The sequence below is a fragment of the Somniosus microcephalus genome, chromosome 7, assembly GCF_052327205.1.
Source record: "Somniosus microcephalus isolate GS21.2 chromosome 7, FLI_Smic_1.0, whole genome shotgun sequence".
Lineage (NCBI taxonomy): Eukaryota > Metazoa > Chordata > Chondrichthyes > Squaliformes > Somniosidae > Somniosus > Somniosus microcephalus.
The window spans coordinates 62,953,996-62,976,416 of NC_140993.1; the positions used below are offsets into that span (position 1 = coordinate 62,953,996).

General features: G+C 44.7%; 1 protein-coding gene across 2 annotated transcripts in view; it reads right to left on the bottom strand.

The window, feature by feature from the left end:
* Positions 1 to 22,421, bottom strand: part of map3k22 (mitogen-activated protein kinase kinase kinase 22) — a 157,643-nt gene that overhangs the window by 14,881 nt on the left and 120,341 nt on the right. For both annotated transcript variants that reach the window (XM_085992505.1, XM_085992506.1), the window contains exons 13-15: positions 21,855 to 22,003; positions 17,281 to 17,412; positions 13,100 to 13,229 (exon numbers count right to left, since the gene is read on the bottom strand). In XM_085992505.1, the coding sequence (XP_085848631.1) occupies positions 13,100 to 13,229; positions 17,281 to 17,412; positions 21,855 to 22,003 (411 nt within the window). The remainder of the gene's footprint in view (positions 1 to 13,099; positions 13,230 to 17,280; positions 17,413 to 21,854; positions 22,004 to 22,421) is intronic.

Consider the following 22,421-nt stretch of genomic DNA (forward strand, 5'->3'; position numbering starts at 1 on the left):
GCAGGTAGTGCAGGGGTCCCCTGTGGCCATCCCCCTCTCAAACAGATATACCACTTTGGATATTGTTGCAGGAGATGGCGTATCGGGGGAAGGCAGCAGCAGCCAACTTGCTGGCACCGTGGGTGGTCCTGCTGCACAGGACGGGAGGAAAAAGACTGGGAGAGCTATAGTGATAGGGGATTCTATTGTAAGGGGAATAGATAGGCGTTTCTGCGGCTGCAAACGAGACTCCAGCATGATATGTTGCCTCCCTGGTGCAAGGGTCAAGGATGTCTCGGGGCGGCTGCAGGGCATTCTGGAGGGGGAGGGTGAACAACCAATTGTTGTGGTACATATAGGTACCAACGATATAGGTAAAAAACGGGATGAGGTCCTAAAAGCTGAATATAGGGAGTTAGGAGGTAAATTAAAAAGTAGGACCTCAAAGGTAGTAATCTCAGGATTGCTACCAGTGCCACGTGCTAGTCAGAGTAGAAATAGCAGGATATTTCAGATGAATACGTGGCTAGAGGAATGGTGCAAGGGAGAAGGATTCAAATTCCTGGGACATTGGAACCGGTTCTGGGGGAGGTGGGACCAGTACAAACCGGACAGTTAACACCTGGGCGGGGCCGGGACCGATGGGCGTGTGTGCTGTGAGGAGGATGCCGAGAAACTCCAGGATGATTTGGACAGGTTGGGTGATTGGGCAAAAGCATGGCAGATGCAATATAACGTGGATAAATGTGAGGTTATCCACTTTGGTGGCAAAAACAGGAAGGCAGATTATTATCTGAATGGCAATAGATTGAGAGAAGGGGAAGTGCAACGAGACCTGGGTGTCCTTGTGCACCAGTCGCTGAAGGTAAGCATGCAGGTGCAGCAGGCGGTTAAGAAGGCAAATGGTATGTTGGCCTTCGTAGCGAGAGGGTTTGAGTACAGGAACAAGGATGTCTTGCTGCACTTATACAGGGCCTTAGTGAGACCACATCTTGAGTATTGTGTGCAGTTTTGGTCGCCTTATCTGAGGAAGGATGCTCTTGCCATGGAAGGAGTTCAGCGAAGATTCACCAGGCTGTTACCTGGGATGGCAGGAATGACGTATGAGGAGAGATTGGGTCGATTGGGCTTGTACTCGCTGGAGTTTAGAAGAATGAGAGGGGATCTCATTGGAACTTACAAAATTCTGACAGGACTGGACAGACTAGATGCAGGAAGGATGTTCCCGATGGTCAGGGAGTTCAGAACCAGGAGTCACAGTCCAAGGATAAGGAGTAAGCCATTTAGGACAGAAATGAGGAGGAATTTCTTCACCCAGAGAGTGGTGAACCTGTGGAATTCTCTACCACAGAAGGCAGTAGAGGCCAAGACATTAAATATATTCAAGGAGTTGGATATATTTCTTAAGGCTAACGGGATCAAGGGGTATGGGGAGAAAGCAGGGACCGGGTATTGAATTTGGATGATCAGCCATGATCGGACCAGGAGAGCACCGAGGCGGCAGTATAAAAGACGGAGCGAGGCGAGGCCCGACCAGATTGGACCAGGAGAGCACCGAGGCCGGGTATAAAAGGAGGAGCGAGGCGAGACCCGACCAGATCGGACCAGGAGAGCACCGAGGCCGGGTATAAAAGGAGGAGTGAGGCGAGGCCTGACCAGATCGGACCAGGAGAGCACCGAGGCCGGGTATAAAAGGAGTGAGGCGAGGCCCGACCAGATGAGCACCGGGGCGGAGGATAAAAGGAGGAGCGAGGCTTGCCAACTCAGCAGCGGGGAGAGAGGTAAAAAGTAATCAGAGTGTGACGTCACCAGGGAGCAGGTAAGTGATTGGTTGGTGAGTATTTCTCTTTTTTAAACTTTAACTCTGTAGTTTATAGTTGCTAAGGTCTTTTCTGGTGTAGCAGGGACTGTTGGTAAACCATACAAGCGCCTTAGAGTTTATCTTTAATTGGTGATAGTGAATTAATTTAAATTAAAGGGTAAGTCATGCCAGGAGAGCCCAGCCCCGTGTTATGCTCCTCTTGCTCTATGTGGGAATTCAGGGATACTGCCGGTGTCCCTGATGACCACGTGTGCCAGAAATGCATCCAGCTGCGGCTACTAGCAGACCGCATTGCGGCGCTGGAGCTGCGGATGGATGGGCTTTGGAGCATTCACGATGCTGAGAGGGTCGTGGATAACACGTTTAGTGAGTTGGTCACACCGCAGGTAAGGGCTGCACAGGCAGAAGGGAAATGGGTGACCATCAGGCAGAGCAGTAGAGGCAGGCAGGTAGTGCAGTGGACCCCTGTGGCCATCCCCCTCTCAAACAGGTATACCGATTTGGATACTGTTGAGGGGGATGACTTACCAGAGGAAGGCAGCAGCAGCCAACTTCCCAGCACCAGGGGTGCTTCTGCTGCTCAGGAAGGGAGGAAAAAGAGTGGGAGAGCAATAGTGGTAGGGGATTCTATCGTAAGGGGTACAGATAGGCGTTTCTGTGGCCGTAGACGTGACTCCGGGATGGTTTGTTGCCTCCCTGGTGCCAAGGTCAAGGATGTCACTGAACGGCTGCAGGGCATTCTGAAGGGGGAGGGTGAACAGTCAGAGGTCGTGGTTCACATTGGGACCAATGACATGGGTAGGAAGAGGGATGAGGTCCTGCAGCAAGAATTTAGGGAACTAGGTAGCAGATTAATGAGCAGGACCTCAAAGGTTGTAACTTCTGGATTACTCCCGGTGCCACGTGCTAGTGAGTATAGGAATAGGAGGATAGAGCACATGAATGCGTGGCTAAAGAGTTGGTGCAGGAGGGAGGGCTTTCGTTTCCTGGATCACTGGGCCTGCTTCTGGGGAAGGTGGGACTTGTACAAGTCGGACGGGTTGCACCTGAACCAGAGCGGGACAAATATCCTTGCGGGGAGGTTTGCTAGCACTGTTCGGAGGGGTTAAATTAAAATGGCAGGGGGTTGGGAACCTGAGCAGGGAGACAGAGGAAAGGGAAACAGGGATAAAAGCAAAAGATAGGAAGGAGAAAAACAAAAGTGGCAGTCAGAGAAATCAACGGTTTAAATCAAACGTGGCCACAGTAAATAATAATTCTAATAGGTCTAAGAGCATTAAAAAAACAAGCCTGAAGTCTTTGTGTCTTAATGCGAGGAGCATTTGTAATAAGGTGGACGAATTGGCTGCGCAAATGGAGGTAAACGAATATGATTTGGTTGGGATTACGGAAACGTGGCTCAAGGATGGCCAAGACTGGGAACTCAACATCCAGGGGTATTCGATATTCAGGAAAGATAGGCAAAAAGGAAAGGGAGGTGGGGTAGCATTACTGGTTAAAGAAGGGATTAATACAATTGTAATGAAGGATATTAGCTCTGATGATGTGGAATCTGTATGGGTAGAATTGAGAAATACTAAGGGGAAAAAAACATTAGTGGGAGTGGTATATAGACCTCCCAACAGTAAGGCGGAGATTGAGGATGGCATTAAAAGGGTAATTAAAGAAGCGTGCAATAAGGGCACAGCAGTCATCATGGGTGACTTTAATCTACATATAGATTGGGCAAACCAAATTAGTAACAATACTGTGGAGGAGGAATTCCTGGAGTGTTTACGGGATGGTTTCCTGGACCAATATGTCGAGGAACCAACCAGAGATCAGGCCATCTTAGACTGGGTATTATGTAACGACAAAGGATTAATTAGCAATCTTGTTGTACGAGGCCCCTTGGGTCTGAGCGATCATAATATGATCGAATTCTTCATTAAAATGGAGAATGAAGTAGTTGACTCAAGAGACTAGGGTCCTCAATTTAAATAAAGGAAACTATGATGGTCTGAGGAGCGAGTTGGGTAGGATTGATTGGGGAATGTTACTCAAAGGGTTGATGGTGGATAGGCAATGGCAAACATTCAAAGACCGAATGGATGAGCTACAGAATTTGTTCATCCCAGTTTGGCATAAAAATAAAACAAAAAAGGTGACTCAACCGTGGCTAACAAGGGAAATTAGGGATAGCATAAGATCCAAGGAGACGACATATAAATTGGCCAGAAAAAGCAATAATCCTGAGGATTGGGAGCAGTTTAGGATTCAACAAAGGAGGACAAAGGGATTAATTAAGAAAGGGAAAATAGAATATGAGAGTAAGCTAGCAGGGAACATAAAAACTGACTAAAAGCTTTTATAGATATGTGAAGAGAAAAAGATTGGTGAAGTCAAGCGTAGGTCCCTTACAGTCAGAATCAGGGGAATTTATAATGGGAAACAAAGAAATGGCAGACCAACTAAATTCATACTTTGGTTCTGTCTTCGCAAAGGAGGACACAAATAACCTCCCAGAGATGCCGGGGAACATAGAGCCTGATGAAAGGGTGGAACTGAAAGAAATCAGTATTTGTAGGGAAATGGTGTTAGGAAAATTGATGGGACTAAAGGCCGATAAATCCCCAGGGCCTGATAATCTACATCCCAGGGTACTTAAGGAAGTGGCCCTAGAAATAGTAGATGCATTGCTGGTCATCTTCCAGAACTCGATAGACTCTGGAACAGTACCCATGGATTAGAGGGTAGCTAATGTTACCCCACTATTCAAAAAAGGTGGTCAAGAAAAAGCGGGGAATTATAGACCAGTAAGCCTGACATCGGTAGTGGGGAAAATGCTAGAATCTATTATAAAAGATGTAATAGCAGAGCACTTGGTAAGCAGTGACAGGATCGGACAAAGTCAACATGGATTTACAAAAGGTAAATCATGCTTGACTAATCTACTGGAATTTTTTGAGGATGTAACTGGTAAAATAGATAAGGGAGAACCAGTGGATGTGGTGTATTTGGACTTTCAGAAGGCTTTCGATAAGGTCCCGCATAAGAGATTAGCTTGCAAAATTAAGGCACATGGGATTGGGGGCAAGGTATTGACTTGGATAGAGAACTGGTTGGCGGACAGAAAGCAAAGAGTTGGAATAAACGGGTCATAGAAACATAGAAACATAGAGATAGGAACAGGAGTAGGCCATTCGGCCCTTCGAGCCTGCTCCGCCATTCAATGAGATCATGGCTGATCTTCGTCTGAGATCTTAGCTGATCTTACCAGTTCAGTACCCCGTCCCCGCCTTTTCTCCGTAACCCTTAATCCCCTTAGCCTTCAGAAATATATCCAATTCTCTCTTGAAAATATTTATTGAATTAGCCTTCACAGCCCTCTGTGGCAGGGAATTCCACAGGCTCACCACTCTTTGAGTGAAGAAATTCTTCCTCATCTCTGTTTTAAATGATTTGCCCGCTATTTTTAGACTTTGGCCCCTGGTTCTGTGCTCCCCTGCCATTGGAAACATTCTCTCTGAATTCAGCCTGTCCAGGCCTGCCATAATTTTATATGTTTCGATGAGATCCCCTCTCAATCTTCTAAACTCCAGTGGCAGGCAGTGACTAGTGGGGTACCGCAAGGATCGGTCCTAGGACCCCAGCTGTTCACAATATATATTAATGATCTGGACGAGGGAATTGGATGTAATATCTCCAAATTTGCAGACGACACAAAGCTGGGTGGGAGGGTAAGCTGTGAGGAGGATGTCGTGAAACTCCAGTACGATTTGGACAGATTGGGTGATTGGGCAGAAACATGGCAAATGCACTATAATGTGGATAAATGTGAGGTTATCCACTTTGGTGGCAAAAACAGGAAGGCAGATTATTATTTGAATGGCAATCGATTGGGAGAAGGGGAAGTGCAAAGAGACCTGGGTGTTCTTGTGCACCAGTCACTGAAGGTAAGCATGCAGGTGCAGCAGGCGGTTAATAAGGCAAATGGTATGTTGGCCTTCGTAGCAAGAGGGTTCGAGTACAGGAACAAGGATGTCTTGCTACAGTTGTACAGGGCCTTGGTGAGACCGCACCTTGAGTATTGTGTGCAGTTTTGGTCGCCTTACCTGAGGAAGGACGTTCTTGCCATGGAAGGAGTGCAGCGAAGATTCACCAGGCTGATACCTGGGATGGCAGGAATGACCTATGAGGAGAGGTGTGTCGATTGGGCTTATACTCACTGGAGTTTAGAAGATTGAGAGGGGATCTCATCGAAACTTATAAAATTCTGTCAGGCCTGGACAGACTAGATGCAGGAAGGATGTTTATGATGGCCGAGGAGTCCAGAACCAGGGGTCATAGTCTAAGGATAAGGGGTAAACCATTTAGGACTGAAATGAGGAGGAATTTCTTCACCCAGAGAGTGGTGAACCTGTGGAATTCTCTGCCACAGAGGGCGGTGGAGGCCAGTTCATTAAATATATTCAAAAAAGAGTTGGATATATTTCTTAAGGCTAAAGGGATCAAGGGATATGGGGAGAAGGCAGGGACAGGGTACTGAATTTGGATGATCAGCCATGATCTCATTGAATGGCGGAGCAGGCTCGAAGGGCCGAATGGCCTACTCCTGCTCCTATCTTCTATGTTTCTATGTTTATATGATCGCATTGAATGGCGGAGCAGGCTCGAGGGGCCGAATGGCCTGCTCCTGCTCCTATCTTCTATATTTCTATGTTTATTCCCCATTATAAATTCCCCTGGTTCTGACTGCAAGGGACCTACGTTTGACTTCACCAATCTTTTTCTCTTCACCTATCTATAGAAGCTTTTAGTCAGTTTTTATGTTCCCTGCAAGCTTACTCTCATGTTCTATTTCCCCCCTCTTAATTAATCCCTTTGTCCTCCTTTGCTGAATCCTAAACCGCTCCAAATCCTCAGTTTTGCTGCTTTTTCAGGCCAATTTATATGTCCTCTCCTTGGATCTTATGCTATCCCTAATTTCCCTGGTTCGCCACAGTTGAGTCACATTTTTGTTTTATTTTTATGCCAAACAGGGATGAACAAATTCTGTAGCTCATCCATGCGATCTTTAAATATTTGCCATTGCCTATCCACCGTCAACCCTTTAAGCAACGTTCGCCAATCCATGCTAACCAACTCGCGCCTCATACCATTGTAGTTTCCTTTATTTAAATTCAGGACCCTAGTCTCTGAGTCAACTACTTCACACTCCATCTTAATGAAGAATTCTATCATATCATGATCGCTTCTCGCCAAGCGGCCTCCCACAACAAGATTGCTAATTAATCCTTTCTCATTACATAATACCCAGTCTAAGATGGCCTGATCTCTAGTTGGTTCCTCGACATATTGCTCCAGGAAACCATCCCGTATACACTCTAGGAATTCCTCCTCCACAGTATTATTACTAATTTGGTTAGTCCAATCTATATGTAGATTAAAGTCACCCATGATAACTGCTGTGCCCTTATTGCACGCATCTCTAATTTCCCATTTAATGCCATCCCCAACCTCAGCATTACTGTTTGGGGGTCTGTATACAACTCCCACTAACGTTTTCCGCCTCTTGGTATTTCTCAGCTCTACCCATACAGATTCCACATCATCAGAGCTAATATCCTTCATTACTATTGTGTTAATCTCCTCTTTAACCAGCAATGCTACCCCACCTCCTTTTCCTTTTTGCCTGTCCTTCCTGAGTATTGAATACCCCTGGATCTTGAATTCCCAGCCTTGGTCACCCTGGAGCCATGTTTCCGTAATCCCAATGAAATCATATTAATTTACCTCTATTCGCGTAGCTAATTCATGCACCTTATTACGAATGCTCCTCGCATTAAGACACAAAGCCTTCAGACTTGTTTTTTTAACACTCTTAGTCCTTTTAGAATTATTATTTACTGTAGCCCTGTTTGATTTACACCCTTGATTTCTCTGACTGCCACTTTTGTTTTTCTCCTTCCTATCTTTTGCTTTTATCCTTGTTTCCCTTTCCTCTGTCCCCCTGCTCAGGTTCCCAACCCACTGCCATTTTAGTTTAAACCCTCCCCCAGAGCACTAGCAAACACTCCCCCTAGGACATCGGTCCCGGCCCTGCCCAGGTGCAAACCGTCCGTTTTGAACTGGTCCCACCTCCCCCAGAACCGGTTCCAATGTCCCAGGAATTTGAATCCCTCCCCCTTGCACCATTCCCCTAGCCACATATTCATCTGAAATATCCTTCTATTTCTACTCTGACTAGCACGTGGCACTGGTAGCAATCCTGAGATTACTACCTTTGAGGTCCTATTTTTTAATTTACCTCCTAACTCCCTATATTCAGCTTTTAGGAACTCATCCCGCTTTTTACCTATATCGTTGGTACCTATATGCACCCCGACCACTGGCTGATCACCCTCCCCTTCCAAGGTTTTCTGCAGCCGCTCCGAGACATTCTTGACCCTTGCACCAGGGAGGCAACACACCATCCTGGAGTCTCGTTTGTGGCCGCAGAAACGCCTATCTATTCCCCTTACAATAGAATCCCCTATTACTATAGTTCTAAACCTCTTTCTCCTCCCGTCTTGTGCAGCAGAGCCACCCCTGGTGCCAGAAAGTTGGCTGCTGCTGCCTTCCTCTGATAAGCCATCCCCCACAACAGTACTCAAAGTGGTGTATCTGTTTGAGAGGGGGATGTCCACAGGGGACCCCTGCACTACCTGCCTGTGCCTAGTACTCTGTCTGTTGGTCACCCATTCCCTTTCTGCCTGTCCAACCTTTGCCTACGGTGTGACCAACTGATCAAACGTGATATCCACGACGTCCTCAGCCTCGCGAATGGTCCAGTATGTATCCAATCGCAGCTCCAGCACCGCAATGGCTGACCAATTAAATACATACTTTGGTTCTGTCTTCACAAAGGAGGACACAAATAACCTTCCAGCGATTTCGGGGAACATAGGGTCTAATGAGAGGGAGGAATTGAATGAAATCAGTATTTGTAGGGAAATGGTGTTAGGGAAATTGATGGGATTGAAGGCCGATAAATCCCCAGGGCCTGATAATCTACATCCTAGGGTACTTAAGGAAGTGGCCCTAGAAATAGTAGATGCATTGCTGGTCATCTTCCAAAATTCTATAGACTCTGGAATAGTTCCCATGGATTGGAGGGTAGCTAATGTTACCCCACTATTCAAAAAAGGTGGTAGAGAAAACATCAGTAGTGGGGAAAATGCTAGAGTCCATTGTAAAAGATGTAATAGCAGAGCACTTGGAAAACAGTGACAGGATCGGACAAAGTCAACATGGATTTACAAAAGGTAAATCATGCTTGACTAATCTACTGGAATTTTTTGAGGATGTAACTGGTAGAATAGATAAGGGAGAACCAGTGGATGTGGTGTATTTGGACTTTCAGAAGGCTTTCGATAAGGTCCCGCATAAGAGATTAGCGTGCAAGGTTAAAGCACATGGGATTGAGGGTAAGGTACTGACTTGGATAGAGAACTGGTTGGCAGACAGGAAGCAAAGAGTTGGAATAAACGGGTCTTTTTCCAAGTGGCAGGCAGTGACTAGTGGGGTACCGCAGGGATCGGTGCTAGGACCCCAGCTAGTCACAATATATATTAATGATCTAGACGAGGGAACTAGATGTAATATCTCCAAGTTTGCAGATGACACAAAGCTGGGTGGGCGTGTGTGCTGTGAGGAGAATGCAGAGAAACTCCAGTATGATTTGGACAGGTTGGGTGATTATACTGCATCTGCCATGCAACTGCCCAATGTGGATAAATGCGAGGTTATCCACTTTGGTGGCAAAAACAGGAAGACAGATTATTATCTGAACGGCAATAGATTGGGAAAAGGGGAAGTGCAACGAGACCTGGGTGTCCTTGTGCACCAGTCGCTAAAGGTAAGCATGCAGGTGCAGCAGGTGGTTAAGAAGGCAAATGGTATGTTGGCCTTCATAGCGAGAGGATTCGAGTACAGGAGCAAGGATGTCTTGCTGCAGTTGTACAGGGCCTTGGTAAGACCATACCTTGAGTATTGTGTGCCGTTTTGGTCGCCTTATCTGAGGAAGGATGTTCTTGCCATGGAGGGAGTGCAGCGAAGATTCACCAGACTGATACCTGGGATGGCAGGAATGACGTATGAAGAGAGATTGAGTCGATTAGGCTTATATTCGCTAGAGTTTAGAAGAATGAGAGGGGATCTCATTGAAACTTATAAAATTCTAACAGGACTAGACAGACTAGATGCAGGAAGGATGTTCCCGATGGCAGGGGAGTCCAGAACCAGGGGGTCACAGTCTAAGGATAAGGGGTAAGCCATTTAGGACTGAGATGAGGAGGAATTTCTTCACCCAGAGAGTGATGAACCTGTGAAATTCTCTACCACATAAGGCAGTTGAGGCCAACTTATTAAATATATTCAAGAAGGAGTTAGATATATTTCTTAAGGCTAAAGGGATATGGGGAGAAAGCAGGGACAGGGTACTGAATTTGGATGGTCAGCCATGATCTCATTAAATGGCGGAACAGGCTCGAGGGGCCGAATGGCCTACTCCTGCTCCTATTTTCTATGTTTCTATTGCTTTACAACCAAGATTTTTTTCCCCCTTCCTTTTCCCGGCCCTTCCCAATAGCAAGTCTTCCTGTAGAATGGAAAAGTAGAATGATTTCCTTATAGCTTGATCCAACTTTGTGTTATTGAGAAGTTATCAGCAAGGGCGATGTCACCTTATAAACAGGGTGGAACACAATTGAAATCGGCAGGAAGGTGATCTGAAAGTGAGTGTTTGGCACAGGCGTATCCTAGTGTATGCATTTTATCATTTTAAATGAGTGCTTCCTGATGAAACTGACTTACAAGTGAATGAGTTTTGAGTGCGAGACACAGTACTGAGCACATAACAGAACGAAAGACTATGTATCAATCAGCGTGAGATTATGGAGTTTACTTTTTTTAAATAATGACTCACTTGTAGGCAAGCATCCAAATCTACTTGTGAGATTTTTAATAGAATGGAATGAGTATGTTGAGTTTTGATTAAGCCACTCTGACGATGCTTTTCTACGTTAAAGGTGCTATATAAATGCATGTTCTTGCTGCTGTTGTAAGAAGCATTTTAAAACATTGGCTTCTTTAATTCTGCTGTGAACATAAGGAGTGAAAACGTGGTTGACTCTTAACTGCCCTTTGAAGTGGTCTAGCAAACTGCTCACTTTCCCCACATGGACTGCAACAGTTCAAGGAGAAGGCTCACCACCACCTTCTCAAGGGCAACTAGGGATGGGTAATAAATGCTGGCCTTGCCAGTGACGCCCACATCCCCAGAATGAATATTAAAAAAAGCCAAACAGCTTCCTGTCCAGGTCTAACTTAATACAGTGTTTTGGCACAGTTTGCTTGAGGGAGTAGCCAAGCATCGTCACTTCAAACACAAACATGCTGTGCAATTTGTATGTCTGATTCGAAGCTCCTTTTGAATTTAGTACCGTTGCTTAAATTCAATGAAGCCCGGGTAACTGTTTCACAGATATTCATTAAGGTGGACTTTTCAAATCAATTGAGTTTAATTGCAATCTTTGAAGACTGTCCAACTGGAACATCTGAAGAGTGTTAGTTAGGCTACATAACACCTGTAGCTGATAAAAGAAAGAATAGTTGCAACATGAGGAGAAGGATTACAATGAGTTTAACAGAGTTTGAAACTATTTATTACATGAGGAATTAGCAAAGTTTAACAACTACTGCAGAAGTTATGCTCAAGTCAAAAAATATCTACAAAAAAAGTGCAAAGACCAATAATGTGATATTACATATCGGTGAATGAGGAAAGAAAGAAGAAGGAACTTGCATTTATATAGCACCTTTCACAACCTCAGGATCTCCCAAGGTGCTTCACAGCCAATGAAATACTTTTGAAGTGTAGTCACTGGTGTAATGTCGGAAAGGTGGCAGCCAAATTGCGCACAGCAAGCTCCCACAAACAGCAATGTGATAATGACCAGATAATGTTTTTTTAATTATGTTGGTTGAGTGATAAATATTCACTAGGACACTGGGGAGAATTCCTCTGCTCTTCTTCAAATAGTGGCATGGAATCTTTTACACCGACCTGAGAGGGTAGATGGGGCCTCAGTTTACAACTGATCCAAAAGACAGCACCTGCAACAATGCTGCACTCCTTCTGTACTGCGTATCAGCCTAGATTTCGTGTTCAAGTCTCTGCAGTGGAGCTTGAACCAACAACCTTCTGACTCGGAGGAAGAGTACCACCACTGAGCCACAGCTGACAGAGGACACCCGGTGCCTTTCCACGGAAAATTTTGCACCTGAGGTGCCAATCCCATCTCCGATTCCAGTTTCTCACTTAGATTGAATTCTCAGTCTCCAGCTTTACCCTGCTTTGAACTTCAAATCATACATCCAGTCAATTGCACATCTCCACCTTGGGAACACTGCCTATCTACCCTTCTCCCCCTGTCCACCACCAAACTCTCATCCTCTCCTCCACCTCATGGCTTGATTTCTTCAACATTTGCACATGCTTCAACTCACACAGAACTCTGCACACACATTATCCCTGTTGAATTCACAACTTCTGGGTTGCTAATCCAGTACCATAACCACGACACTATCATAGCATACCCTCACCTGGCACCACTTACCATGGGAACAATGAAATAGGGCGACATTTATCTGCATGTGAAAGCAGCATAATAACGGTACTACGGAGGTTCAATTAATTTTAATGGGGCAGCTTCAACACTGCTGATACCTTGCTGTCAGATGCAATGAAATGCTGCTGTACCTCTAGTAGGCCAGAAATGGAGCCAATGGATCCTGTAGTGGCAGAGAAAGACTTTCTTATCGTTGTCAGCTTGCCCGGAATGACAAAAGTCAGGTCCTTTACATTCACCGAAGCAACATAAGAATATAAGAACATAAGAAATAGGAGCAGGAGTAGGCCATTCAGCCCTTTGAGCCTGCTCCGCCATTTAATAAGATCATGGCTGATCTTCCAACTCAACTCCACCTTCCCGCACTATCCCTATTTCCCTTGATTCCCTTAATATCCAAAAATCTATCGATCTCTGTTTTGAATATACTCAACGACTGAGCCTCCACAGCCCTCTGGGGTAGAGAATTCCAAAGATTCACAACTCTTTGAGTGAAGAAATTCCTCCTCATCTCAGTCCTAAATGGCCGATCCCTTATTCTGAGACTGTGACCCCAGTACAATGAAAATGTTGGATTTATTAGTGACTGCAGTCTACTAATGTGAAACACCTATTGCGTGAAAGGGAAAAGGCAGTGACAGCATACCTTTTATATCTCTGTGTACAATCATATTGCTGTGGAGATAGGAAACCCCTTCTAGGATCTGTCTGGTGTACTTCCGGGTCACATTCTCAGTGAGCGCTCCATAAGCCTTCAATTGGTCCTTGACTGAGCCCTGATTGAAACAAAGTTAACAATTAAAGTGGAAAACAAAATCACTTTGTTCTTCCAATGGTTTAGTATGTTAATGCAATGCCAGGTGTGGTAAGCTGTAGAAATCGAAAAGGTTGCAGGTGTAATCCCTGGTCTCTGCTGAGTTTGCTGATCTCATTCAGGGCCTTACAGATGGCTTAAACACACCTTGCGCTAGTGAAGAGCAAAACAAAAAATTCACTTAGGGTTTCCCATTGGTGACTGGTAGCCAGTGATCCTCGGCGGTGCGTAGATGTTAGCCGAGTACACGATGTGGCTTGGCTGTAATGCCGCCTGTCTTTGAATAGCCTGCTGACACTCACTGTCTTGACACACACATGAAGAATGGTCTCTTGGGCAAGGCACTGACAGGCTACTGGTGCATTATCTCAGTCTTCAGGAAAGGAGGGTGGGGTGGAGGGAAAATCAGCAAAAAATTAACTACTTTGTGTGACGCCACCTCCCTAACCCAAGGCATGTATCGAATAATCCAATTTCTAACACTGGTGACATCAACAAAGTTTTCCATGGTTTCCTGTCCTTTACAGACATCTTTATTGTTGCGCAGGGAGATAACAGCAGATCAGTAAAATTGCAACAGGAATGTAATTTTATTTTGGGGATGGGGTCAGCCTGGTGTCTGACATGTGCAGAAACAATTATACGCCAAGAGTCTCCAAACTCAGATACTGTACTGAGAAACCTGCTACGGTACAGTTTCCGTTTTCTCAACATGGTTGCTCAACCCTTATAGAACTCTTACTTATCTCCAGAGAGCTTAGGCGCAAGTTGCCAACAGCCAAGGATTGGGGACCCCTAAGTGTATGTAGGGTTACTACTGGAGTTTAATTGGCTGAAACCTCACAGCTTACCATCACAGAGCGATGCTAAGCTTCCTGCTGCTTGTCCAGCTGGAAACACCCTACCGTTAGAGCAGTGGTTTGTGAGGCTATCTGGGGCTGATTGAGGAGAATCCCCAGCCTTCAATGACAGTTCCACCCCTCCCGGTCTCATTAGTAAGTCTTGCAGGTTGGTCAATCAGCAGCAGCGCATGGTGTACTGCAGGTATGTCCCGCTCAGGTATTGGATTACCAAGAGCAACAATCTCCATGACCAAGCAGGTCATCTTGAAGCCAACTCAACCTCCCTGCTTACCTCTCCCTGGGGCGGGGGGGGGGGAGGGGGGGGGGGGGGAGGGGGAGGGGGGGCGGCAGGGGGACAGTCACGAGTTAGTTATTAGAAACCTGGCAAACGCAGGTTTTAGCTTCCAGTCAGCAAATAGCAGATACCAGGAACTCTACACAAGTAGCATGATGAACAGCACAACTCACCACAAAATATGAGTGCACTGCCACTATCCTCCTGACAACTGCATGGATACACATCATACCTCATTGAACACATTGTACTGAGCATCAAGTTTATATCGCCCATCATAACTAACACAGCACCTGACAATTTCACTGATGCAATTGAACAGTTAGCCAATTTGCATATGTTGGAACAGAAAATGTGACAATATATATTAGTTGATATTATGTTATATTCAACCCTCATCCATGCTGTTATTACCCCAAGACTCGACTATTCCAACGTTCTCCTCGCTGGCCTCCCATGTGCCACCCTCCATAAACTTGAGCTCATCCAAAACTCTGCTGCCCGTGTCCTAACTCGCATAAAATCTCATTCACCCATCACCTCTGTGCTCGCTGACCTACACTGACTCCCAGTCCCGCAACGCCTCGATTTAATAATTCTCATCCTCGTCTCTTCATGGCTATCTCTGTAATCTCCTCCAACCCTCTGAGAATGCTGCGTTCCTCCAACTCTGACATCTTGTGCACCCGCTCACTTCCTTTGCCCCACCACTGTCGGTTGTGCCTTTAGCCGTCTAGGCCCTAAACCCTAGAATTCTCTTCACCTCGTCAACTCTCTTTCCTCCTTTGATGCTGCTTAAAACCTACCTCTTTGACCAAGCATTTGGTCGCCTGTCTTAATATCTCCTTCTTTGGCTTGGTGTCAATATGTGTCTGATTATGCTCCTGTGAAGCGCCTTGTGATGTTTTACAATGTTAAAGGCGCTATATAAATGCAAGGTGTTGTTGTTGTTGTAAACCATCCTGCTTCTCCACCTCCCTCTCACCTCCAGTGACTTTCCCTCCCCTCTTGTGAAGATGGTAAATCATGTGTTGGCACTGACTCAGGAACTTGAGTGTTGAAAGACTATTTCACCAATCCAGTCCTCACCTGATATGCAAGCTGACAAACTTTTCAACATTGCGTCACTGGACAGTAAACAGGAGAGGAAATCCTAGATGGTATTTCCTATCACCACGCAAAGGGGGGCTTAATCCAACAGTGGGGCCTTACACTACCACCCTGGCTGAGATTAGCTAACTCAGCAGAGACCAGAGATCAATGACACTGGGAAAGTTTAAATTCAAATCCTTTCTCCTTTTCCTCTATTATTTTCCAAGGTCTTATTTACCCTTTCTCCCAACATGCCTGTACTTTCTTAATGTTCCCACCAGGGGTTTATTTATCTGTGTAGCATCATCGACATCTGAAAACCAAAATGATTGCTTTTTACGCTGTAAAATCAGTGACTTTACCATTACTGTAATTCCACAACCAACTGTCACTTTAGTTGAAGCAATGTGGGGGATGGGGGTGGGAAGGAAGAAAGTTCTGGTTGCAAATGCATTCAAGAGCAATGAAATTATGATGTATTTATGAAGTGCTTAAACATAGCAATTCTCCCACCCTAATGCCATGACAACGTAACCTCATCAACTGAACCAAATAAAAGAAAATGAACAATTCAAGAAGGAAAGGCGCTAGCAGCCACTAATGAAGTCCTAAACTGTAATTACATCCATCTGGGTCTTTTTTTTTAAATTACATATGCAAACAATGAGGGACTGGAAAAGGCCCACTGGTCCAGCCAGCCTGTACACAGATTTTTTTTTTTAACGATTTGTGCGACAGACCTGTATCATTCAGATATCTGTTGATCTTAGAGCGAGCGCTCCTCTATAAGGGGTTCTAAATTCTTCTGTGGATAATCATAGCAAAAAAAAATAATCTCGAGGGCACAATGGGATTTCCTGTTTGGTACTCGCATTGACATTTCACTAAATTTATCAACAGGAGGAATTTCACCCCACAAGCCTTAGTGAAAGTTAAGTGTCCAATTCATTTTCTTTCAATTTCCCCCCCTCTCTTCCTTGGCTTTGGTTCCATAGCTACCGGCAGCCCACATGGTCAAACCTCATGTTTTGAGCCTTCACAGCCTGTGCTGGCGAACTGTTAGATAGTGGAGAAGGAAACAACCAAGCTTGAACTTGTCCTCATCATATGGCCTTCACTCAACACTTTCTACCATGGGTTCCTGGCTTGCAATGAGGAGTGGTAATGCATATTACAATCGTCTATCAGCCTAGGGTGATATAGTTAACTGCAACACTCTAACTGCCACCCTGACAGAGATTAGGGGATCATACCTTAGAAAATAAGGTGGGGTGGGGGGCGGGGAGTTGGACATCTTCCCAACGGCTCAGTTGAGGTAAATGCATTGCATGTTCTAGTACTGAGCTGTAGAGATCAGGAAGGTCCCAGGTTCATTTCCCATCTGTGCTGAATCAGCTGATCTCAGCTGGAACAGCAGATGTGGCAATACAACGTGCTTCAGTCTTTGAGCTAAGAAGGGGGAGGAGGAAATAATCAGCCAGGATTCCTGCTTGCCAGCTAGCGACTCCTGTTTGTTCAATTATGAACATCAGCAAGGACAGGTTTGGGCTTGGTTGCAATGCAGGCCCTTAACTGGCTAACTTCCTGCTGAACATTAGTGTTAAGGCTCTCGCATGAAGGATGGGAGCTTGGACGAGGTTCGAGAGGGCTGCCAATGTCCATGGAATAATATCCCAGCAAATATCACCACCTTCTGTAGAGGAGGGGAAAAAATTGGTTTAAAAGAAAATGCAGACATGCGATAATAGATTAATTAAATGAAAAAACAAGTGGTCAATACTTACTCCTGGCATATATTCTACAAAGATGGACAACTTTCTTTCCATTGTATCTCGTAGTGACCCATAATATTGCACTATCCTGTCGTGGTGTAGGTTCTTTAGTAACTGAATTTCACATTCCAAAGCATTGACTTCCTGCAAATATAATAAAAATAATGAAACTACAACAAATTGTCAAGAACCAAGTTTTTCTTCCCTCACATTTACAATATTCAAGAAAACATCTAGGTCACCCCACTATATATTAGCACAATATTATTCTATTTGGGTAAAAGTGGCAGTTACAGTTTAAGTTACTGGCATATTTCCAGTTATTGTGCTGCGTGCATGTGTATATATATGTACATGTAAAAGAAGTATGTTTGCTGTATGAGTTTAGCCTGGTTCTACTACATGTGCTTGTGAGGCCATTGGGGAGACCAAATGCAGATTGGGTGATCGCCTTGCGGAACACCTCCGTTCAGTCCGCAAGTATGACCCTGAGCTTCCGGTCGCTTGTCATTTTAATTATCCGCCCCACTCCCACTCTGACCTCGGCCTTCTACACTGCTCTAATGAAGTTCAACGGAAACTCGAGGAACAGCACCTCATCTTTCGATTAAGCGCTTTACAGCCTTCCGGATTCAACATTGAGTTGAACAGTTTCAGATCATAACCACCACTCCCATTTTTTCGGACAGCAGTTGCTGGCGTTAATTCTGCTTTTGTCATTTTCAGCTTAGACCCATCTTCTGTTTCTGTTATTGTCCCATTAACACCCCTTTTTGCCTTGCACCATCATCCCTTTTGTCATTTAATCACCCCTGCCTTCCTCCCTATCACAGACCTTCCCTCTTATTCTTTCCTCCCACCTCTCCTTTCACTGCCCCTGTGCTTGCTTAAAACCTGTTAAATCTCCAGCTTATTCCAGTTCTGAAGAAAGGTCATCAACCTGAAACGTTAACTCTGTTTCTCGCTCAACAGATGCTGCCTGACATGCTGAGTATTTCCAGCATTTTCGGTTTTTATTTCAGATTTCCAGCATCTGCAGTATTTTGCTTTTATATGTGGTTATGAGGGTTTTCATAGAATCATAGAATGGTTACAGCATGGAAGAAGGCCAGTCGACTCGCCGAGCCCGTGCCTGTTCTCTGCAAAAGCACCTCAGCTAGTCCCACTCCCCCGCCCTTTCCCCGTAGCCCTGCAATTTATTTTCTTTCAGGTACTTATCCAACTCCCTTTTTAAATCTGTGTCCTCTGGTTCTCAACTCCTCTGTCACTAGGAACAGTTTCTCTCTATCTACTCTGTCCAGACCCCTCATTATTTTGAACACCTCTATCAAATCTCCTCTCAATCTTCTCTGCTCTAAGGAAAACAACCCCAGCTTCTCCAGTCTATCCACGTAACTGAAGTACCTCATCCCTAGAATCATTCTCGTAAATCTTTTCTGCACCCTCTCTAAGGCCTTCACATTCTTCCTAAAGTGCGGTGCCCAGAATTGGACACAATACTCTAGTTGAGGCCGAACCAGTGTTTTATACAGGTTCATCATAATTTCCACACTTTTGTACTCTATACCTCTATTCATGAAGCCCAGGATCCTGTAAGCTTTTTTAACTGCTTTCTCAACCTGCCCTGCCACCTTCAACGATTTGTGCACATATACCCCTAGGTTTCTCTGTTCATGCACCCCCTTTAGGATTGTACCCTTTAGTTTATATTTCCTGTTATCACTTCGCAATTTTCTGCATTAAATTTCATCTGCCATATGTCCGCCCATTCCATCAGCCTGTCTATGTCCTCTTGTAGTCTATCACTATCTTCCTCACTGTTCACTATACTTCCAAGTTTTGTGTCATCTGCATATTTTGAAACTGTGCCCTGTACACCCATATCCAAGTCATTAATATATATCAAGAAAGGCAGTGGTCCTAGAACTGACCCTTGGGGAACACCACTGTATACGTTCCTCCAGTCCAAAAAACCGTTCACCACTACTCTGTCTCCTGTCACTTAGCCAATTTCATATCCATGCTGCCACTGTCCCTTTTATTCCATGGGCTTCAACTTTGCTGGCACGCCTATTATGTGGCACTTTGTCGAACACCTTTTGGAAATCCATGTACACCACGTCAACCGCATTGCCCTCATCAACCCTCTCTGTAACCTCATTAAAAAACTCGATCAAGTTGGTTAAACATGATATGCCTTTAACAAATCCGTGCTGGCTTTCCTTAATTCATCCACACTTGTCCAAATGACTGCTAATTTTGTCCCTGATTATTGTTTTTATAAGCTTAGAAACATAGAAACTAGGAGCAGGAGTAGGCCATTCAGCCCTTCGAGCCTGCTCCGCCATTCAACGAGATCATGGCTGATCATCCAAACCCTAGCACCCGGTCCCTACACCGACTGCCATCCCACCCAAGCCCTATCCCCGTAACCCCACATATTTAATCCCCCCCTAACACTAAGGGCCAATTTTTATCATGGCCAATCAACCTAACCTACTACTACTTCCCTACTACTGAGGTTAAACTGACTGGCCTATAATTGCTGGGTTTATCTCTACCCGCTTTTTTGAACAAGGGTGTAATATTTGCCACTCTCCAGTCCTCTGGCACCACCCCCGTTTCTAAGGCGGATTGGAAGATTATGGTAAGTGCCTCCGTGATTTCTTCCTTCACTTCGCTCAGCGTCCTAGGTTTTGTCTATAAAAGTTTCCTCTTACTGGCTTCCAAACTACCTTCAGGCTTTGGATTATGTTGATGAGAAGGAGAATGTGGTATGAAGAACAGAGAAGTGATTCTGTATTTGACATCAAAGAGGTGCAGTTCTTTGTTGGGGAAACGGAAATCAACTCTCTCTAAAGTTAGCTGCATTTCACTATTTCCTGGAGAACATGTTCAATTTGGAGGTACCATCATTGAGACCCACTTGATACTGCACAATGTAGGTTCTTTGGTAAATGAATTTCACATTAATAATGCGTTGACTTCTCATAGGATGTGGGGGGATTTGTCTATTAGTTGCCAGAAAAACAAGATCTTGCCCTTACTTAGGAATTGGTCCAGCCTAGTGATGTCTTTCTCATAACAGTGTCTGAATCTACTCATGGCTAGGTCACCTGGGAGATCTCTGTTGTACCAGACTGTGGAAGAGGACTGACGAGGAGTAGGCCTGTAACTAGCCTGATAGCATTGACACAGCTGCAGGTTGTTTTCAGGCCCCTTCTGGTCTTCTAAAGGCGGGGGAGGGAAGCTTTGGATGAATGTTTGAGCAGAGAGTTGGCTTGGAGGCTGCATGCCTCCATATCTTGAGGTCTGTTCCACCATTCAATGAGATCATGGCTGATCTGTGACCTAACTCCGTATACCTTCCTTTGCCCCATATCCCTTCATACCTTTGGTTAACAGAAATCTATTCATCTCAGATTTAAAATTAACAATTGACCTGGCATCCACTGCCATTTGCGGAAGAGAGTTCCAAACTTCTACCACCCTTAGCACGTAGAAGTGTTTCCTAACTTTACTCCTGAAAGGCCTGGCTCTAATTTTTAGACTATGACACCTAGTCCTAGATTCCCCAAACAACAGAAATAGTGTCTCTCTATCTACCCTATCAGTTTCCCTTAATATCTTGAAAACTTTGATCAAATCACCCCTTAATCTACTAAATTCCAGGTAATACAACCCTTGTTTGTGTAATCTCTCCTCATAATTTAACCCTTGGAGTCCAGGTATTATTCTAGTAAATCTACGCTGCACTCCCTCTAAGGCAAGTATATCCTTCCTTAGGTAAGCAGACCAAAACTGTTCACAGTACTCCAGGTGTGGTCTCACCAAGGCCCTATATAATTGCAGTAAGGCTTCTTTACTCTTATACGTACTCCAATCCCTTTGTAATAAAGGATAAAATACCTTCCTAATTGCTTGCTGTACCTGCACGTTAACTTTCTGTGATTCGTGTACAGGGACACCCAGGTCCCTCTGACTACCAATATTTCCCAGTCTCTCACCTTTCAAAAAATATTTTGCTTTTCTACTTTTCCTACCAAAGTGGATAACTTCACAGCACTGAAGGAGACCATTCGACCCACCGTGCCTGTGCCAGCTCTTTGAAAGAGCTATCCAATTCATCCCACTACCCCGCTCTTTCCCCAGCTTTGCAAATTTTTCCTTTCAAGTAGATATCAAATTCCTTTTTTGAAAGTTACTATTGAATCTGCTTACACCACCTTTCAGGCAGTGCATTCCAGATCAACTTGCTATGTAAAAAAAATTCTCCTCATTTCCGCTGTTTCTTTTGCCAATTATCTTCAAAGATTCTTCAAGATTTAAAATAAATATGAGTTCTGTCACAATCTGAATGCAAATTTTAAAATATGGTAGAGAGGTGGAATCTATTAATAAAATGTAATCCCCATAGCCTCACTGGTCAAAGGGAAAGCGCAGCTATTTCCTGGAAAAAGTACAATTATGGAATATTTAATGATGGCCACAGGTTTTTTGCTTAACCGCCAGCAAAGTCTAACAAGAACCTAGAACTCGTGAGTCATGAGCAGGTTGTGTCATACTTTTGGCTCGAAGTCACCAACCTTGCTCGTCTCTTGGCTATCTGCGTCAAAAGCCACTTGCTTGACTGCCAGTTCTCTGCCTGTGTCCGCGTCATAGCACAAGTAAACTTCTCCAAATGCTCCTCGTCCAAGGAACTTTCCTAGTCTCCAGTTGATGGGGGCGCGAGGTGCTATTGGAAAAAAAGAAAATTTTAAATGCAGTGTCAGTGCAATCTTTCCAATTTGTGTTTCTTTGTTTAAACTTCAAAGAACATAAAATGATTACAGGAAACTTTGTGCTATCCGGCACCGACGGGACCGAGCTGTTGCCGTTCCCTCAAAACTGCTGGACACACTAACGTTAATGTTGAAGCATACGGAGCTTTTCATCTCCGTATCTGACAACAAACACTGTTGCTTAGCAACAGCTTGCAGTCGGCCCGTACCTTGGAAGCATCTCTGTAGCTTAGCAACAGCTTCAGAGAGACTTTCCAGAGCCTGACTGTTGGAAAAAAAAGCCACGAGAAAAAAAAACCTAACAAAACGGCTCCTGATTTTTGCCAGTGGCTCGAGCTTGCCGGACACTTAGCCTCCGGATAATACAAAGTT